At 43.6% G+C, this 18397-nt stretch overlaps 1 protein-coding gene across 5 annotated transcripts in view; it reads left to right on the top strand.

The window, feature by feature from the left end:
• sh3kbp1 (SH3-domain kinase binding protein 1) overlaps positions 1–11893 on the top strand; it is a 253846-nt gene extending 241953 nt beyond the window's left edge. For all 5 annotated transcript variants that reach the window (XM_067992652.1, XM_067992653.1, XM_067992651.1 and 2 more), the window contains 3 exons: positions 3268–3518; positions 4725–4788; positions 11069–11893. In XM_067992652.1, the coding sequence (XP_067848753.1) occupies positions 3268–3518; positions 4725–4788; positions 11069–11110 (357 nt within the window). In that variant the 3' untranslated portion in view covers positions 11111–11893. The remainder of the gene's footprint in view (positions 1–3267; positions 3519–4724; positions 4789–11068) is intronic.
• Positions 11894–18397: the final 6504 nt, after the last annotated feature.

Here is an 18397-nt window from a genome sequence, read left to right as displayed (position 1 = left end):
TTGGGAGAAAAGTGAGAAGGTTTTAAAGGAGGTGACAGAGGTAGTGAGTTTGGAGGGATTTGCTGAGGGGAGTCCTAGAGAGCAAGGCCTAGGTGACTGAAAGCTCCTCCCAATGCAGTGTTGACCAATAGAAATTGCTGGCTGGCCACAGTTTTGTCTGTGGCGAAACCGTATTAACCACGTGCACTAATTTTAGTAGAAAACATCTTGCACACATTCACACAATACCTTGAAGGTTAATATACTTCACGTGTGTACATGTACTCAACAAACATCTACCACCATTGTGACCAAGGAAGTAAAGCATTCACAACAATCAAAAAAAACACACACACACACACACACACACTGCTTTTCATCTTACCATTTTACCAACAAATGAACAAAAAGGTTATAGTTCACATGCTTATGCTGTGCGAATATGAGTCTTGAGATCACCATTGCACCAATGATGGGGCAAAATGAAGTGGGGAATGCACAGGAGGCCAGAGTTTGAAGACAAAAGGATGCAGCAGGAAAAGTAAATCTGTAAAAAGTAGTGGAAATAGCATCAAGTGAGGCCGTAGAGTGATTTGAAGGCGAGGATTTTAAAATTAACATATTGGTCTGTGAGGAGTGGAGCTTAGTGCAGGACAGGATATAGGTAGCTGCATTTTGGACAAATTTATGGAGGTTGGATGAGAAAATACTAGCCAGCAGGGCACTCAAAGAATCTCGTCTGGAGATGATAATGGCACAGGTAAGTATTTCATTGGTGGTTGGGCTGAGTTAGGGGCAGATGAAAATAAGTGATCTTGGTGATGGAGAGGATGTGGTTTTTGAAGAACAGCTCAGAGTTGAACAGGATGCTGAGTTATAGCACAGTCTTGGTCAGCATGATTGAGTGGCACGGGGGAATAGACTCAGTAGGAAGGGAGCAGGGGTTGTGGTGGATGCCAAAAATGACCACTTTGGTCTTCCTGATGTTCAGCTGAAGAAAGTTGTGACTCGTCTATGATCTGACGAGGAGCAGACCGTCTGACAGTACAGAGGTGGTTGTAGGGTAGAGAGAAGTGGTGGAGAGGTACAGCTGGGTATCATCAACATTCGTATAGTTCCATATCGATCTGCTGCCACCAAGGGGCAGCAGATTGACCTGGAAAAGGAGGGGCCAAGGATAGATTCTTAGTTAGTTAGAGTCTCCTGTGCCTAGTGACACATGAGGCAACCTATTTCTTCCATTGGTGTCTGTCCAGACTCCGATCGGGCTATCATTTTTGATTACATCCAGCAGATCGTGGTTCCCCACATTGGATGTTTATACATGCAGGTCTGTAACAGACTCGTCGTGCCTCTGAGTTGTTTCCATAATGAAAGGCATTTTTACAGCTTATTATCCTGACTCTCAACCCCTATCAAGAGGGCCAGTGGACTGCCTTTAGTCTGGATCCTGCCTTCCCATCTGTCTGACTCCTGCCAGCATAGCTCTCAGGATCATAGGACCATGCAAGCCTTCCCCCCGCCTCCCCCCACAGCATGGTGCACTCCTTAGGGAAGGATACCCCTTGGGCAGAGATGATCGTGCAGGGAAGGGAAGAGAAGAATTGCTGAAGATATGCTGGCTGCATCAGCATAAGTACGACTGAACAGCAAAGGAGGGGGTGGTAGCGCAGGACAGCACAATGAACTGTATCAAACTCTGCAAAAATATCAAGGAAGACAGGAAGGGACAACGCACCATTGTCACGGCCAGAGATAATGCCCTTTGTGACTTTGACTAGGACGTTCTCATGGCTGTGACACAGGTGGAAGTAAGACTGGAGGGATTTGAGCAAGGAGTTTGGGGAGAGATGGGCATAAAGCTGGGAGGCGATGATGCACTCGAGAACCTTAGAGAGGAAAAGGAGGTTAGAGATGGGGCAATAGCTAGGTGGGTCGAGCGTAGATTTCTTAAGTCGAGAACAGCAATTGTAAAAGATTTTTTGGGCTACACTTTAACAAAAATATATCTTAAGGGTATATTAGGTTTTCCTAGGTTTCTGCCCTCATATTGTTTTTTTTTCCAATGCCCTGTGCAGGGGACTCTAAAGCCCAATTATATTATCTCTACCAATGCCATGGATGAGATCCAGTACTTCATGACCCTATGATCTGGAGTGCACCTTCATCGTTACCCAATATCTAGTTAAATGATAGTGTGGCCCAGGGACCACAACAAAGAGCCACTGCTGTGGATACTGGCTACTGTAATAACGCACGAGCAACCGCGTCCATTCTCCTGCCTCTACGGAAGACGGACTGAAAAGCAGTCTAGTGAAATGAGGCACAATTGAAAACTAACAAATTGGTTTATTTTACAGAGAATACATAAATGAACAGTATACAGTTTCCAGTGTTTATCTCGTTTCATGAGAAAGTAACAGCCACAGTCTTACTGACTTTTTCAAGCTAGCTATTCAAAGCTAACTGGTCCTTTCTGGGCTTTGCGTAGAGCTAGGAAGCATTATGCCATCGAGACCCTTTTCCCACAGTCTCATGTATTCAATCCCTTGTGTTGCAAAACCCTTCAAACTTCAGGGGAAGGTTAGCCTAACCTGGGGAAGAAAAGGAGTGGACAACGGCACCAGCATCCCCTCCCAAGGTCAGCAGCCGCACGTGACTACTGCCTTCCTAAGGCAGCCTTTCTGAAACTGCATTGTATACCCAACTATCTCGGTAAATGCGTATCTGTACAAATATTCTGTAAACAATCTACACATACACTCTGAAATTCAAGAAAACCTTTTTTCAAATAAATATATCCCATTAAAATTTTAGTACTCTGTCTTGTACTGGGGTCTTCACTGTGGTATTGGTGGTTACAAGAGCTGTGATTTCTTTCCCCTTCATTCCATAATATGGGGGGAGTAGAAGTCAGTAGCCTAGTGCTATTGGACAGGTGGTCTTGCATTCAACACTAGATGATCAGGATACAGTTTATATAGATATGGATTCTTTTTGAATTGGTGCTGTTGGGGAGGTGTGCTAGTGTTTGGAGGGCTTTACCTCAAACAGAAGGAATGGATTGTGCCATAATTTTCGTGCTATCTTTTTGAATAGTTCAAAGGTTTGATCTGGATCACATCCAAAACCCTTGCGAAAATTACCGTGGATTTTATTGCTGCTGCTGTTTTGGATTGCCTCCCAAAACCCCATCATTGTGTTCTTGTGAGGGTCCTAACTGTATACCACTTTCAGTGAACGGTCTTGGGAGTTTTCATTTGTCTTTCTACACTTTAATTATCCTAGGTATCTGATAAAACATTGCCGCCAAAACCAGGAGTTCTAGTTTTGGCAGCTGGAAGCAATGCGTTTGCATCAGCAGTCCCCGCATTCCACCACGGCATCACGTCTGCAGCTGGGCAGAGGCCAAACTCGCCATCACAGTATAGTACTGATCTCAAGCCAAAGAGTGACAAGAGTCAGGATCCAATTGAGGAAGTGAGAGCACAAGTGAAGGAATTGAGAAGTTTCATTGAAATGATGAAGTCTCAGCACAAGTGAGTCGTTTTTCTGTTATCTATATGTTAGGTACTGATTGCACAACGCAAAACCCAGACTACCATTAACTATAGAGCTGAACCTTTTCATATTTTCAGTTATTGAATATCTTAACTATGTTTGAGTATTGGGGTCCTAGTTTAAAATTATTGTTTCCTGGCATCCTTCAGATACCTTAGGAGAGGGCTCAGAAATCCCTCAACATATATGAAAGTTCTGGTTTTAAGCACTGCTCCAAGTGTTTATAGTCTTCAGGTGCTTGTCCTCAAAGTGTGACACCTGAAACCAGTCCCAGTTGTTTTGGCATTTATGACCAGACAGCATTCCTTCGAAACGGCACCTCCAGGCCATTTTGGAAAAACGCATGAAGTGCAAATCAAAATTAGAGAAGCAGCCAGTGCCATCCCACCTGATGGTTCAGCCAAGTACTGATTTGGCTTGCTGGCATCTACCTAAGAAAAGTCCCAGGGTTCATCTTTGTTGACTGAAGAAGGGTTTCAAACATACCTAACTCTTCACCATGGATATCCTGGAGACACCCGTCGAAATCTTATAGAGGCCAACGTCTTTGACATTTACAGGTTTTGTCTTGCACTTCTTCCTTTGGACCAGCAAGCAAGGGACTTTGGCCCAATCCATACAAGCAGACCCTTGGACCAGGCAGTGACTTTTGGCTCCTGTGGTGCCTTGATTAAGCTACAGTTTGCCGTAATGAGTAATAGACACCATTGTTGGGCATGTGATCTCAATACTCATATTCACCCAATGTATGCATGTGAACTTTAACCTTTTTGTGTGTTTGTTGGTAAAATGGTAAGACGAATGATTTTGATCATTGTGGCTGCTTTACTTTCTTGGTCACTGAAATGGTAGATGTGTCAAGTAAATATACACACATGAAGTACATTTGCCTGTATTGTGTGTGTGTGTGTGTGGCATTTTCTACTAAAATTAGCGCATGTGGCTAAAACGAGGTCTCCGTAACCACACTTGTGGCTAGTCAGTGATTTCTTTTGGCCAACAGTGGACTGGAGACTGCTGCAACCACTGTCTGGGACACTTCTTTTCTGCATCACTTCCTTCTCCTTTACGTTTTGGTTGAAAGTGGTTTGGGGAGGGTGGATGGTTCTGGTAAATAGAACAAGTTCTGTCATATTTAATTAAGCCTATAAAAAGACTGAAATTTGCTACTTTTATTTTTGCAGAAAAGAGATTACACAGTTGATGAATGAGTTAGATGAAGAAAAGAAGATTCGTATATCATTACAAGTGAGTGGTATCTTTAATATATTACTGCTCGTGGGATTCTCTGTTCAGACACATTACTTGTGTAAGTTTGAAGTTGTTAGTCCTGTGTGAATGTTATCACATTACCAGGAGCAGGCAGTCGGTAGCTCAAGAGTAGGTCCTCTATAGAGTGAAAACAAAAAGTGTTGTGCTTTCAAAGGAATTAGTCTCTTGGGGTTTGACATTGATTAGATTACTGCTTCATCACCCCCCACATCTTGTTAACTTTCTCCATAGGTTCTTTAAGTATCTGCAATATAATTTCTTCACAAATGCTATAATAACTACAGGTCAAATCAAACTTATTTGTCATTGGGTACTAAGTACTGATTTTTCTTCCTTTCATTTCCTTTGGGTTGTAACCGAATACAGATATAATACCAATATACCAGATTTCGTCATTTGAATATTTCCATTCATTTGAATGTCACTTAATTTGCATGTGACACTGATTTGATTATAAGTGTGACTTAGACATTAATTTGGGACATTTGCAGCTAATTAAAATCACTAATATTGAAATGGTGATGATTACCTTACTGTTAATCTTAGTGTCCTGGCCAATATTTATCCATCAATCAACACTGTACAACAGATTATCTGGTCATTATCACATTGCTGTTTGTGGGACCTTGCTGTGTGCAAATTGGCTGCTGCGTTTCCTACATTACCACAGTGACTACACTTGAAAAGCACTTCAATGGATGTAAAGTGCTTTGGGACGTCCTTTTTTCTTTACCCATGGCTCAAAGGTAGCACTCTCGAAAGTTGCGGGTTTAAGCCCCACTCCAGAGACTTGACTTGAGACTGATACTTCAGTGCAGCACTGAGGGAGTGCTGTATTGTTGGAGGTGCTGTCCTTTGACTGAGACGTGAAACTGAGGCCCGTCCTGTCTGCCCTCGCAGGTGGATTTAAAAGATCCCACAGCACTAATTTGAAGAAGAGCAGGGGAGTTCTCTTCTATATCCTGGCCAATATTTATCATTCACCCAACTTCTAAAATAGATTATCTGGACATTTATCTCATTGCTGGGTGCAAATTGACTGCCATGTTTCCCTACATTACAACACTTTAGAAGTACTTAATTGGCTGTAAAATGTTTTGGGATATCCTGAGGTCATGAAAGGAGCTATATAAATGCAAGTTTTTAAAAAAAATCTCTTAGCCTCTTGTGCTGCATTGATCCTTGGCTAAAGGTATAGGAGCAGAAACTCCGAATGCAGTTCACAGCCACTGTACCCGAGTTATACTGTGTGTCGTGAGCAGGACACCTCGGCAAAGGATGGCAAATTTTGAATGCAGGTGTATCCACTCTCCCAAAACATTTTTTTTAAAGATTGCATGTTTGTAAAGCTCCCGTGAGGCTCAGTGGAGTGTCTGAGCACTTCTTAAACCTAGTTTGACACCACAGCATAATTTGAGCATAATCTGAAAGCAAGTGAGTTTGTAGAGGAGCTGGGATTGGAGAGGATCCCCTTATTAGAGCCATTTAATGCCTCTTTCTAAAAGCAAGGTTTCACTGCTCTTTTGAAAGAGTTGCAGCCAGTGGTATATTCAGGACATGCTAGTGGTTCAGTTGTGGAGCATTTTACATTGGTATTACTGGAATGACAATCTACTTAGAAGCTAGAAAAGTGACAGAAGGAATCAAAGGTATTTTATGGACTGCTGCAATTAAATCTTAAATGATGCCAATTGCACAGTATCTTTCCTCTTTTTGCATTTCACTGGGTGTTAGTACTTGCACAACCAAAACATTATGCTGTTGTACACTCCCATCACACGTTTCCCCTTGTATCCAGCAAAATCTGCAGAGCAGTTTTCCCATCAGTAAAATGGAGAAACTGTATTAGCAGCAGTGTTTTGAAAATCCAGTACACTGTGCCAGAGTGACAGGATAATGCTTCACAGATTTGTTTTGACGTGAAGTAAGTTTCCAACGCCAGCCTACTGCTTTTGGGAGATGCACAGTACTGGCCAGATGCTTCCCCATGGGCCTCCTCTTCTACAACTCCCCATACCTGAAGTGTGAGTAACATCAACTGTGAGCACATCACTTGCCTGCAGGTATGGAGACTTAGAGAGATTGGAGTAACTCATCAACATGCACCTTATAAACTATCCTTATCTAACAGCTAATATTCCAGTTAAATGAATCTGCTGAGGGTAAAAATCTGTTAATTTGGGACATTCATTCTGTATATATTTTATATTTCCTGTTCCAATATGCATTAACCGTACATTTACCACACCTTAGCCCTTCCACAATAATAGTTAGGGTCTCGTAGCTTGGTTTGAACGGAATGTTATTTTACAGGAAGTGCCTTCCTGTTTCTGAATGGCACATACAGCAGAGAACCTTTTGCTGTCTGTTGCTAAGCCAGTTGTGTAATTTAACCATTATGAGGAGCTGCTGTCTTCCTTGAGTCTCGCATCCTGACGGTCTTGTCCATTAGCAACGAGGCAAACATATCTTGGTGTGATTGCGGACTTTTGTGAGCAATGTGACACTGTTGTCAACAAAGCTGATCTGAGCTAGGGTATGCATCTGAAGGAGGTTTGATGAGGATTAATTTTTTTTATTCGTTCATGGGATGTGGGCGTCGCTGGCAAGGCCGGCATTTATTCCCATCCCTAATTGCCCTTGAGAAGATGGTGGTGAGCTGCCTTCTTGAACCACTGCAGTCTGTGTGGTGACGGTTCTCCCACAGTGCTGTTAGGAAGGGAGTTCCAGGATTTTGACCCAGCGACGATGAAGGAACGGTGATATATTTCCAAGTCGGGATGGTGTGTGACTTGGAGGGGAACGTGCAGGTGGTGTTCCCATGTGCCTGCTGATCTTGTCCTTCTAGGTGGTAGAGGTCACGGGTTTGGGAGGTGCTGTCGAAGAAGCCTTGGCGAGTTGTTGCAGTGCATCCTATGGATGGTACACACTGCAGCCACTGTGCGCCGGTGGTGAAGGGAGTGAATGTTTACAGTGGTGGATGGGGTGCCAATCAAGCGGGCTGCTTTATCTTGGATGGTGTCAAGCTTCTTGAGTGTTGTTGGAGCTGCACTCATCCAAGCAAGTGGAGAGTATTCCATCACACTCCTGACTTGTGCCTTGTAGATGGTGGAAAGGCTTTGGGGAGTCGGGAGGTGAGTCACTCGCCGCAGAATACCCAGCCTCTGACCTGCGCTCGTAGCCACAGTATTTATATGGCTGGTCCAGTTAAGTTTCTGGTCAATGGTGACCCCCAGGATATTGATGGTGGGGGATTCGGCGATCAAAATGCCGTTGAATGTCATGGGGAGGTGGTTAGACTCTCTCTTATTTGAGATGGTCATTGCCTGGCACTTGTCTGACATGAATGTTACTTGCCACTTATGAGCCCAAGCCTGGATGTTGTTCAGGTCTTGCTGCATGCGGGCTCGGACTGCTTCATTATTTGAGGGGTTGGGAATGGAACTGAACACTGTGCAATCATCAGCGAACATCCCCATTTCTGACCTTATGATGGAGGGAAGGTCATTGATGAAGCAGCTGAAGATGGTTGGGCCTAGGACACTGCCCTGAGGAACTCCTGCAGCAATGTCCTGGGGCTGAGATGATTGGCCTCCAACAACCACTACCATCTTCCTTTGTGCTAGGTATGACTCCAGCCACTGTAGAGTTTTCCCCCTGATTCCCATTGACTTCAATTTTACTAGGGCTCCTTGGTGCCACACTCGGTCAAATGCTGCCTTGATGTCAAGGGCAGTCACTCTCACCTCACCTCTGGAATTCAGCTCTTTTGTCCATGTTTGGACCAAGGCTGTAATGAGGTCTGGAGCCGAGTGGTCCTGGCGGAACCCAAACTGAGCATCGGTGAGCAGGTTATTGGTAAGTGCCGCTTGATAGCATTGTCGACGACACCTTCCATCACTTTGCTGATGATTGAGAGTAGTCTGAAGGGGCGATAATTGGCCGGATTGGATTTGTCCTGCTTTTTGTGGACAGGACATACCTGGGCAATTTTCCACATTGTTGGGTAGATGCCAGTGTTGTAGCTGTACTGGAACAGCTTGGCCAGAGGCGCAGCTATTTCTGGAGCACAAGTCTTCAGCACTACAGCTGGGATGTTGTCGGGGCCCATAGCCTTTGCTGTATCCAGTGCACTCAGCCGTTTCTTGATATCACGTGGAGTGAATCGAATTGGCTGAAGACTGGCTTCTGTGATGGTGGGGATGTTGGGAGGAGGCCGCGATGGATCATCCACTCGGCACTGCTGGACTCCCGCCATCATTGAGGATGGGGATGTTTGCAGAGCCTCCTCCTCCCATTAGTTGTTTAATTGTCCACCACCATTCACGATTGGATGTGGCAGGACTGCAGAGCTTTGATCTGATCCGTTGGTTGTGGAATCGCTTAGCTCTGTCTGTAGCATGCTGCTTCCGCTGTTTAGCATGCATGTAGTCCTGAGTTGTAGCTTCACCAGGTTGGCACCTCCTTTTTAGGTACGCCTGGTGCTGCTCCTGGCATACTCTTCTACACTCCTCATTGAACCAGGGTTGATCCCTTGGCTTGTTGGTAATGGTAGAGTGAGGAATATGCCAGGCCATGAGGTTACAGATTGTGCTGGAATACAATTCTGCTGCTGCTGATGGCCCACAGTGCCTCATCGATGCCCAGTTTTGAGCTGCTTGATCTGTTCTGAATCTATCCCATTTAGCACGGTGATAGTGCCACACAACACGTTGGATGGTGTCCTCAGTGCGAAGACGGGACTTCGTCTCCACGAGGACTGTGTGGTGGTCACTCCTACCAATACTGTCATGGACAGATGCATTTGCAACAGGTAGATTGGTGAGGACGAGGTCAAGTAAGTTTTTCCCTCGTGTTGGTTCGCTCACCACCTGCCGCAGGCCCAGTCTGGCAGCTATGTCCTTCAGGACGCGGCCAGCTCGGTCAGTAGTGGTGCTGCCGAGCCACACTGGGTGGGGGACTTCACTGTCCATCACCAAGAGTACATTCTGTGCCCTTGCTACCCTCAGTGCTTCCTCCAAGTGGTGCTCAACATGGAGGAGGACTGATTCATCAGCTGAGGGAGGACGGTAGGTGGTAATCAGTAGGAGGTTTCCTTGCCCATGTTTGACCTGATGCCATGAGATTTCATAGGGGCCAGAGTCAATGTTAAGGACTCCCAGGGCCACTCCCTCCTGACTATATCACTGTACCGCCACCTCTGGTGGGTCTGTCCTGCCGGTGGGAGAGGACATACCCAGGGATGGTGATGGAAGAGTCTGGGACGTTGGCTGAAAGGTATGATTCTGAGAGTATGGCTACGTCAGGCTTTTGCTTGACTAGCCTGTGGGACAGCTCTCCCAATTTTGGCACAAGTCCCCAGATGTTAGTGAGGAGGACTTTGCAGGGTCGACTGGGCTTGGATTGCCGTTGTCGTGTCCGGTGCCTAATGGTCTAATGCCGGGTGGTCCGTCCGGTTTTATTCTTATGACTTTTCGTAGCGAGATTTTACAACTGAGTGGCTTGCTAGGCCATTGCAGAGGGCAATTAAGAATCAACCACATTGCTGTGGGTCTGGAGTCACATATAGGCCAGACCAGGTAAGGACGGCAGGTTTCTTTCCCTGAAGGACATTAGTGAACCAGATGGGTTTTTACGACAATCCGGTAGTTTCATGGCCACTATTACTGATCCTAGTATTTTAATTCCAGATTTTTTATTTAATTAATTGAATTAAATTCACCAGTTGCTGTGGTGGGATTTTACTCCAGGCCTCTGGATTACTAGTCCAGTAACATAACCACTATGCTACTGTACCCTTATTGGTGCAGGACACTGGAGCCTCTGGTGAATGATATTTTTAAAGTATAAATGTTGGCATTTGGATTGAGGGTGGTGGGGGGGGGTAAATGGCTGTGCCATTTGTTATAAGAAACATTCAAGAGCAGGAGGACACCTTCTGGGAGGACACAATATTGCACCCAAAATCTGGCAGCAGGAGACTGGATCAGTACTGAGGAATATCTTGATCAATAGAATACTTGGACATGATCTAGTCTCTCTGTTTTCCACCATCACTGGTGGGCATGAAGTCGATAGTGGTTTGTAAGTTATTCTAGAGAATGTTAAAGAACACCCTGGGATCAAAACAGCAGAGCAGAAGCAGTGTCTGGATCATGGGGTTGATGTAGATGACTTGCCAGCTGTTTAACATATTCTGTAACTCAACTTTTTAAGGATCCAATAAGGAAGCTTATGTTATGTTTTTCATTTACAGCTGGAAGTGGAAGGAATTAAGAAAGCACTTCAATCAAAATGATTGTTCCCTGGACTGAATGCTGCAATGACACCTCTCCAGGACTTAAATTATAATGCAGCCAAATTTAGTTTTGTGCCAAATTCATTTTGTAAGCATTTTCCCCCTTGCATCTTTTATAAACAGGTTTGAGTTTTTGTAATGCAAAATAAGAGTCTAGGTCACATGATAACTGCAGAGTGATTTTACTATGTCCCCTGTACTAAATGCACTGATGTCTAAAATGGCTAATGCTAGAGGCTTATATATACATATATTTTTGTGTGTATACATATATATATAAAAAATATATATACACACACATATATATATATTTGCAATGAAGTAATTCAGGCACATAAGCCCACACTGGTACTATTTGATGCTATTTTTCAATAAAGAAAATGTAATGTTTGCGTGCCAGTTTATATGCCTGACTGTCTTGTCAATTTATTTTTTCTGTTGTTTTAGTTCATTTCTTTTGTGACAGTATCACACTCAGAGCATACAACAGTCATCCAGTTTTCATCTTGTGTTATCAAAGGCCTGAAATGTCCTTTTTGTATAAGGTGCTTTGTTTTTATCTTGAAATTATCCCTCAAAGTACAGCAATGGGTATACTGCTGTAGTGAGCACAACATTCTTCTAACCAAATTATTAATACTGTAGAATGTATGGAATTAAATTGCCTGAGTAAATTCTCAATGAATGTTCCCACCTCAGTGTGCCCATTAAATATGTACTTCTGTGGGACTTATTAGAACTGCATTTCAGATTGATTTATTAAATGCACAATTGCTATTTTCAGAGCTTGTCTGGCTACTTTTCTTCCTTCACTGACAGTGTAAAACAAATTCAGCTGCTGTTTGAGGCCTAAAGGGACTAACTTTCTAAAAATATTGATGTCATTACAGATGTGCAAGCAAATACTAATTGTGACATTAGTTGTTTATATCCAACCACACTTTGACAAAGCAATTGAGATTAGGTTGTAAAATTAGACATCTAACCAGTACATAAAATGTATATTTAAAGTATTAAAATCATACTTTGATAGGTATGTGACAATTCTTGTATCAACTGTCATTATCCATGGCACAGAAACCAGATTTGAGGTTTGACATTTTATTGGAAAGGGTTGCACTTCCTAACAAACTTATCTTCACATCAAATCTTTTTTCATTTACTTGTGACTAAAGAATATAAATACACATTTTTAAACCAAAAAACTGTTACAGAATGGTTTTTTAATAGATACATTAGTCAAACAAATCCAAGTCAACTCATCCACACACAATGCTCATGTGAAATCCAAAAAAGGAATTCAATTCAAAAAGGAAGCTTGGTACAACATTGGAATCCCAATTTAGATCTGTAACGAAATATTAAAGTGTTACACACTGAGCAATTTAAATAAACATTCACCAAAGTTAGATGTTTAACCTAACTACAGGGCAAGCATTAAAGATTGGCAATCCATCACAGGCTATACAGCAAGCGACAGACCTGCAGAGTTAAGAGCCTGGATTTCCACCTCCCACAAGGATGCATCCCAGTTGATGAGCCACTTTTTGTAAATTTTAGGCAGGGAGGTGGCCAGAAATTAAGTTTATTAAAACCAACACCTTTCCAGCTCTTTAAAACTGAAACATATTCTCTGCTGCCACAGCAGTGTTGGCCCAAAAGAATCACAGGCATCTTTCACCAGCAGTGCTATTGGGACGAGTGGCAGTAACACAAGTGGATATCTTGTAAAGCAACCAGTATAGTTCCCACATGATGCACTTAACAGTGCTGCTTTTTACACTGAATAAGGTATAGGAATATTATTGCTGGTATTTTTTTGACCCAGCAACAAGAGTAAGTACCTGAGAAGGCCATTCAGCCCCTTGAGCCTGTTCCACCTATCAATTAGATCATGGTTGATTGGCTAGGGTATTGAGGTGGATAAATGGAATTAAGACCAAACAAAAATTTAATCAATCTGAGTTTTGAAATTTTCATTTACTCCAGTTCCATTTCCTGACTTCACCCCTGAACAGCCTAGCTCTAATTTAAAGTTATGCCCCCTTGTTCTGGGCTCCTCCACCAAAGAAGTAGTTTCTCTTGATCTACCCTATCAAATCCTTTAATCATCTTAAACACCTCAATTAGACCACTCCTTAATCATTACATTCAACCAAATAAAAGTCTAATCTATGCAACCACTCATCATTTTAGCCCTTTCATCATTCTGGGAATCTGCACTACACCCCATCAACTACTTGCATTTATATAGCACCTTTAATGTACTGAAACATCCCAAGGCACTTCACGAGTGATTTTCAAACAAAATTTGACACAACCATATTAGGACAGGTGACAAAAGCATAGTCAAAGAGGTAGGTTTTAAGGAGCGTCTTAAAAGGAGAGGGGCGCAGAGAGGTTTAGGGAGGGAATTCCAGCGTTTAGGGCCAAGGCAGCTGAAGGCACAACCACCAATGGAGCGATTAAAATGGGGGATGCGCAAGAGGCCAGAATTGGAGCACAGAGATTTCATAGGGGTGGAGGTGGTGAGGGATTTGAAAACAAGGATGAGAATTTTAAAATAGACCTACGACCAATGTAGGTCAGCAAGCACAGGGGTGATGGGTGAACAGGACTTGGTGTGAGTTAGGATATGGGCAGCAGAGTTTGGATGAGTTCAAGTTTATGGAGGGTGGAAGAGGGGAGGCCGACCAGGAGAGCACTAGAATAGTCAAATCTGGAGGTAACGGAGGCATGGATGAGGATTTCAGCAGCAGATGAGCTGAGGTACAGGCAGAGACGGACGATGTTACGGAGGTGGAACTAGACTGGATGCTCATATCGTCAAATAGGACACCAAGTTTGTGAACAGTCTGGTTCAGCCTCAGACAGTGGCCAGGGAGAGGGATGGAGTCGTTGAATAGGGATCTGAGTTTGTGGTGGGGACTGAAGGATAATGGCTTTGATGTTCCCAATACTTAGTTGAAGGAAGTTTTTGCTCATCCTGACGGACAAGCAGTGTGACAAATCAAAGACAGTGGAGGGGTCAACGGGGGTGGTGGTGGTGAGGTAATGGGTGTCGTCAGCGTACATGTGGAACCTGACGCATATTTTCGGATGACGCCGCCAAGGGGCAGCATGTGGATGAGAAATAGGAGGGGGCGAAGGATAGATCCTTGGGGGACTCCACAGGTAACGGTGCGGGAGCAGGAACAGAAGCCATTGCAAGTGATTCTCTGACTACGACTGAATAGGTAAGACTGGAACCAGGAGAGCGCAGTCCCTCGCAGCTGGATGACGGAGGAGAGGTGTTGGAGGAGGATAGTGAGGTCAATCGTGTCAAAGGCTGCAGACACGTCAAAAAGGGTTACGAGGGATAGTTTACCATCGTCACAGTCACATAGGATGTCATTTGTGACTGATGGGGCTATTTCAATACCGCAGCGGGGGAGAAATCTGATTGCAGGGATTCAAACATGGAGTTGCGGGAAAGATGGGCACGGATTTGGCAGGCGACAACACACTCAAGGACTTGAGAGGAAAGGGAGGCTGGAGATGGCGCAGTAGCTTGAAAGGACAGAGGGGTCAAGGGTGGTTTTTTGAGGGTGATGACAGCAGATTTGAAGGTGAGGTGGAGAGTACCTGAGAAGAGGGAATCGTTAACAATATCAGCTCACATGGGGACCAGGGGAAGTTGGGTGGTCAGCAGTTTTGTGGAAATAGGGTCGAGGGAGCAGGAGAAGGGTATCGTGGTCAAGTTGAGCTCGGAGGAGGCATGAGGAGAGATAGGAGAGAAACTAGAGAAAGATGGAAGTTTGGATTGGTGGGCTAGGGGAAGGGACAGAAGTGGCAGAAACAGCTGAACGAATGGTCTCAATCTTAGTGACAAAGTAATCCATGAGTTCCTCGCACTTGTTGGAGGTGAGGGTGGAAGAGGCAGGGGAGAAGGGTTTAAGACGACTGTATGTAGTGAAGAGAAACCTGGGGTTATCTTTGCATTCCAGGATGATTCTGGAATAGTGAGCAGTTTTGGCAGAGGAGAGCAGGACCTGATAGTGCTTTATGTGGTCCAGCCAGATCTGGCGATGAATGGCTCAACCAGTTGCCGCCATAAATGTTCAAGTCTGCGTCCCTTGGACTTAAGGGAGCGGAGATGGAGGTCGTTCCAGGGGGAGCAACCAGAGTGAGAGAGAGTAATGATTTTAATGGGGAGACGGGCATCAAAGATGATGGTGAGGGTGTGATTGAGCAGATCAGTAGCTGCAGAAATGTCGTGGTGAATGGAGGGCCAAAGGCTAGACAGTCGAGAATTTGTAAGTGACTTGGGGGAAGAGGATTTTCCAGCAGCGAACACAGAAGGAAGTGGCTTTGGGAGGGGGAAGGGGGATGTGGGTGGAGAGGGTTACAAGAACGTGATCAGAGATGGCCTTATCCGTGATTGACACGATGAGAGGCCACGTGAGATGGCAAGGTCGAGGGGGTTGCCGTGAATATGGGTAGGGGAGTTTATATGGAGGGAGAGATTAAGGGAGGATAGGAGGGCAGTGAACTCAGAGGATATCCTTCCTGAAATGTGGTGTCCAAAACTGAACCCAGTACTTCAGATGGGGTCTAACCAAAGCTGTACAGAACTGTAGCATAACTTCCACCCCTTCGTATTCCAGCCCCCTTAAGATAAAGGCTAACATTCCATTAGCCTTTTTGATTATTTTTTGTATCTATCCACTAGTTTTTAAAGTGATGTTATTTAGACATTGTACCTTGCTACAATAACTGAAACCCATAAATATTCATACTTAGGTGTAAATAAACTTGTTATTTTCAATACTTCCTGTTATTTCTGTGTGGGTCTGAAGAGGATATTATGCGGAATGTGACCAAGACAGAATTCAGCTGCAGTTTCTTCAGCTTTCAAAACCCCAGCTGCCATTTTGTTTTCAAATGAGTAGCCAAGAAGAAGGGAAAGCGTGACACTGCGGACTCAGCTTCCAGGTTCAACTACATTGGGCTGTTGTTCATAATAAGTGCCCAGCCTCAGTGCAGTCAACATGGAGGGAGGCGTAAAATCTCTGCCAAGACAGAGAAAACAAGGGCAGAAGGGAACCCAGCACCCGGCCCTATAAAACCCGAATTTTATCCGGTAACAACTGATACTCACGTCATCAATGTCCTCATCATCATCCCCAATATCGTCAAATTGGATTTCATCATCATCACCAGGTCCAAAGGTGTCAGTTTCATTGATTTTGGCTGTGGGTGTGTGGAGGGAGAAGGAGGAGAGGTGGTGAAAAAAGATCAAAACTTTTTAAAAGTTCAGACAAACGACAATAAAAACAGTCCATACCATGTTCTGGAAGTTCACCGTATGCTTTCAAACTTCTTGCCTCATCTGCATTATATTTTAGGATGACATCAGCCTTATTGTCCTTTGGAGGGGAAATAATTACAGTTATCATGCAACTTCTTTTGAATAAAGTGCTAGCTATCATAAACAATTGAACACAATCCAAGAAAAATCAAAACGGTTTCAGATAAATGCAAATTGTACATTATGGAATTGAACATAATTGATCATATGGAACACTAGTTCCATACACATCAACAGTTCTCATTGCAACAATGAAGGATGATATGAAACCAAGTTTGGACCTTCTGCATGAAATGCACACAGAAGGAAGCTCGACGGAAGATGTATTTCAAAAAGTTAATATCACCATCGGCACCATTTCACACGTTAGCAGAGTGAACTCCATGCACAACCACTCAACACTTCCCATCACCTATGGTTTCAGGAAAATATGCTGCTCCAAGGGCCTACCTGCCTGTTGGATGTTGCAAGAGCCAGGATTCAGTACCATTGCCTCTTGCTGATCAGCAAAAGTATGGGGTCATTAGTGGAAAGTAGGGCTTATCCTTGCTTCCAAAGCACAATAAGTATATGCTGGAAACCTGCCCTCAAGCCACTTTATACCCTGCTGCCAAGAGGTGTATAAAAGTGGGAAAGTGGGAAAGTGACACACAACAACTGAAATGGGAAAGACATATGCTTTTAAAAATGGCACGCAAAATTAAGGCTGCGAGTGACCAGGAGGGGACTTCCACACATGTGGAGTGGAACAGAACAGCGGTCAGACCAAGTAAAATTTCTTCACGAGAGGTGGTTAAAAAGGTTTAAAAAACACACTTTTTCATCTGCAGACCACAATGTTTAAGCCCCATGATGGAATAATCTTTATAGATGGTGCACCTTTTCTATTTTTCCTGAAACATACAAGTTAACTAAAGTTCCTTGAATATTTCTACTTTAAAATTAGAGCTAGGCAGTTAAGGGGTTAAGTCAGGAAGCACTTCTTCACACAAAGGGTAGTGGAAATCTGGAACTCTCTCCTCCAAAATGCTGTTGAGGCTAGCTCAATTGAAAATTTCAAAACTCAGATGGACAGATTTTTGTTAGGTAAGGGTATTAATGGATATGGAACTACGGTAGGTAAATTGAGTTAGGATACAGATCAGCCATGATCTAACTGAATGGTGGAACAGACTTGATGGGCTGAATGGCCTACTTCTGTTCCTATGAGCCTTGACTGTCATGTTTCTCTCCCTCCACCCCAGAAAACACCTTTCCTTACACTTGCCTCGTTAGGGGCAAAGCATTGATGCCCATCAACCTCACGTTTTATGCTTCACAATTGCAGAATAATTGTCTTCTCTTGAACAAACCCAACGTGTAAGGCCAGTGCATTCAACAAAAAGTTCATTCATTCAGAAGTTCTCTAAATTAAACCTCAGATGAAATTCAATATACATAACTATTACAGAAATTCTGATTACAAGAATCTTTTTCTCAGAAAGGCTCTCTGTGCTGAAGAGGGAAAAGCCTTACCTGGTAATCTCTCAACCCAACCAATATAATGTCTGACGTGTTTATCCAAACCTGAAACAAAATCACAGTTAAGTCACTCCTGTATCTGGTTAATATTTTACCAAGAACCAAATCGAGACACATCTGTACAACACAAACATGCAATGCTTGCCAAATAGGCACTTTGATTAATCTAATCATCCACCAGAGTGTAAATAAGATTCTTAGGTACCCATCAAACAGTCATTTACAAAGTTCGTTTTGACTTTAACAGATAAATTTTACATAGTTTTTGAACTGATTGGCAAGAGTACATGTGGGCCAACAGCAAAACAACACAGGAAGTATTTCTTCACGGAATACATCTTAAAATCATTGGGAGGAAAAGATGACGATGTATTTTAAGTACTGTGACTCGTGTCACTAAGTGTGGGACACGAAGA

The sequence above is a fragment of the Heptranchias perlo genome, chromosome 11 (assembly GCF_035084215.1).
Source record: "Heptranchias perlo isolate sHepPer1 chromosome 11, sHepPer1.hap1, whole genome shotgun sequence".
Lineage (NCBI taxonomy): Eukaryota > Metazoa > Chordata > Chondrichthyes > Hexanchiformes > Hexanchidae > Heptranchias > Heptranchias perlo.
This window is presented reverse-complemented; position numbering and strand designations above follow the sequence as displayed.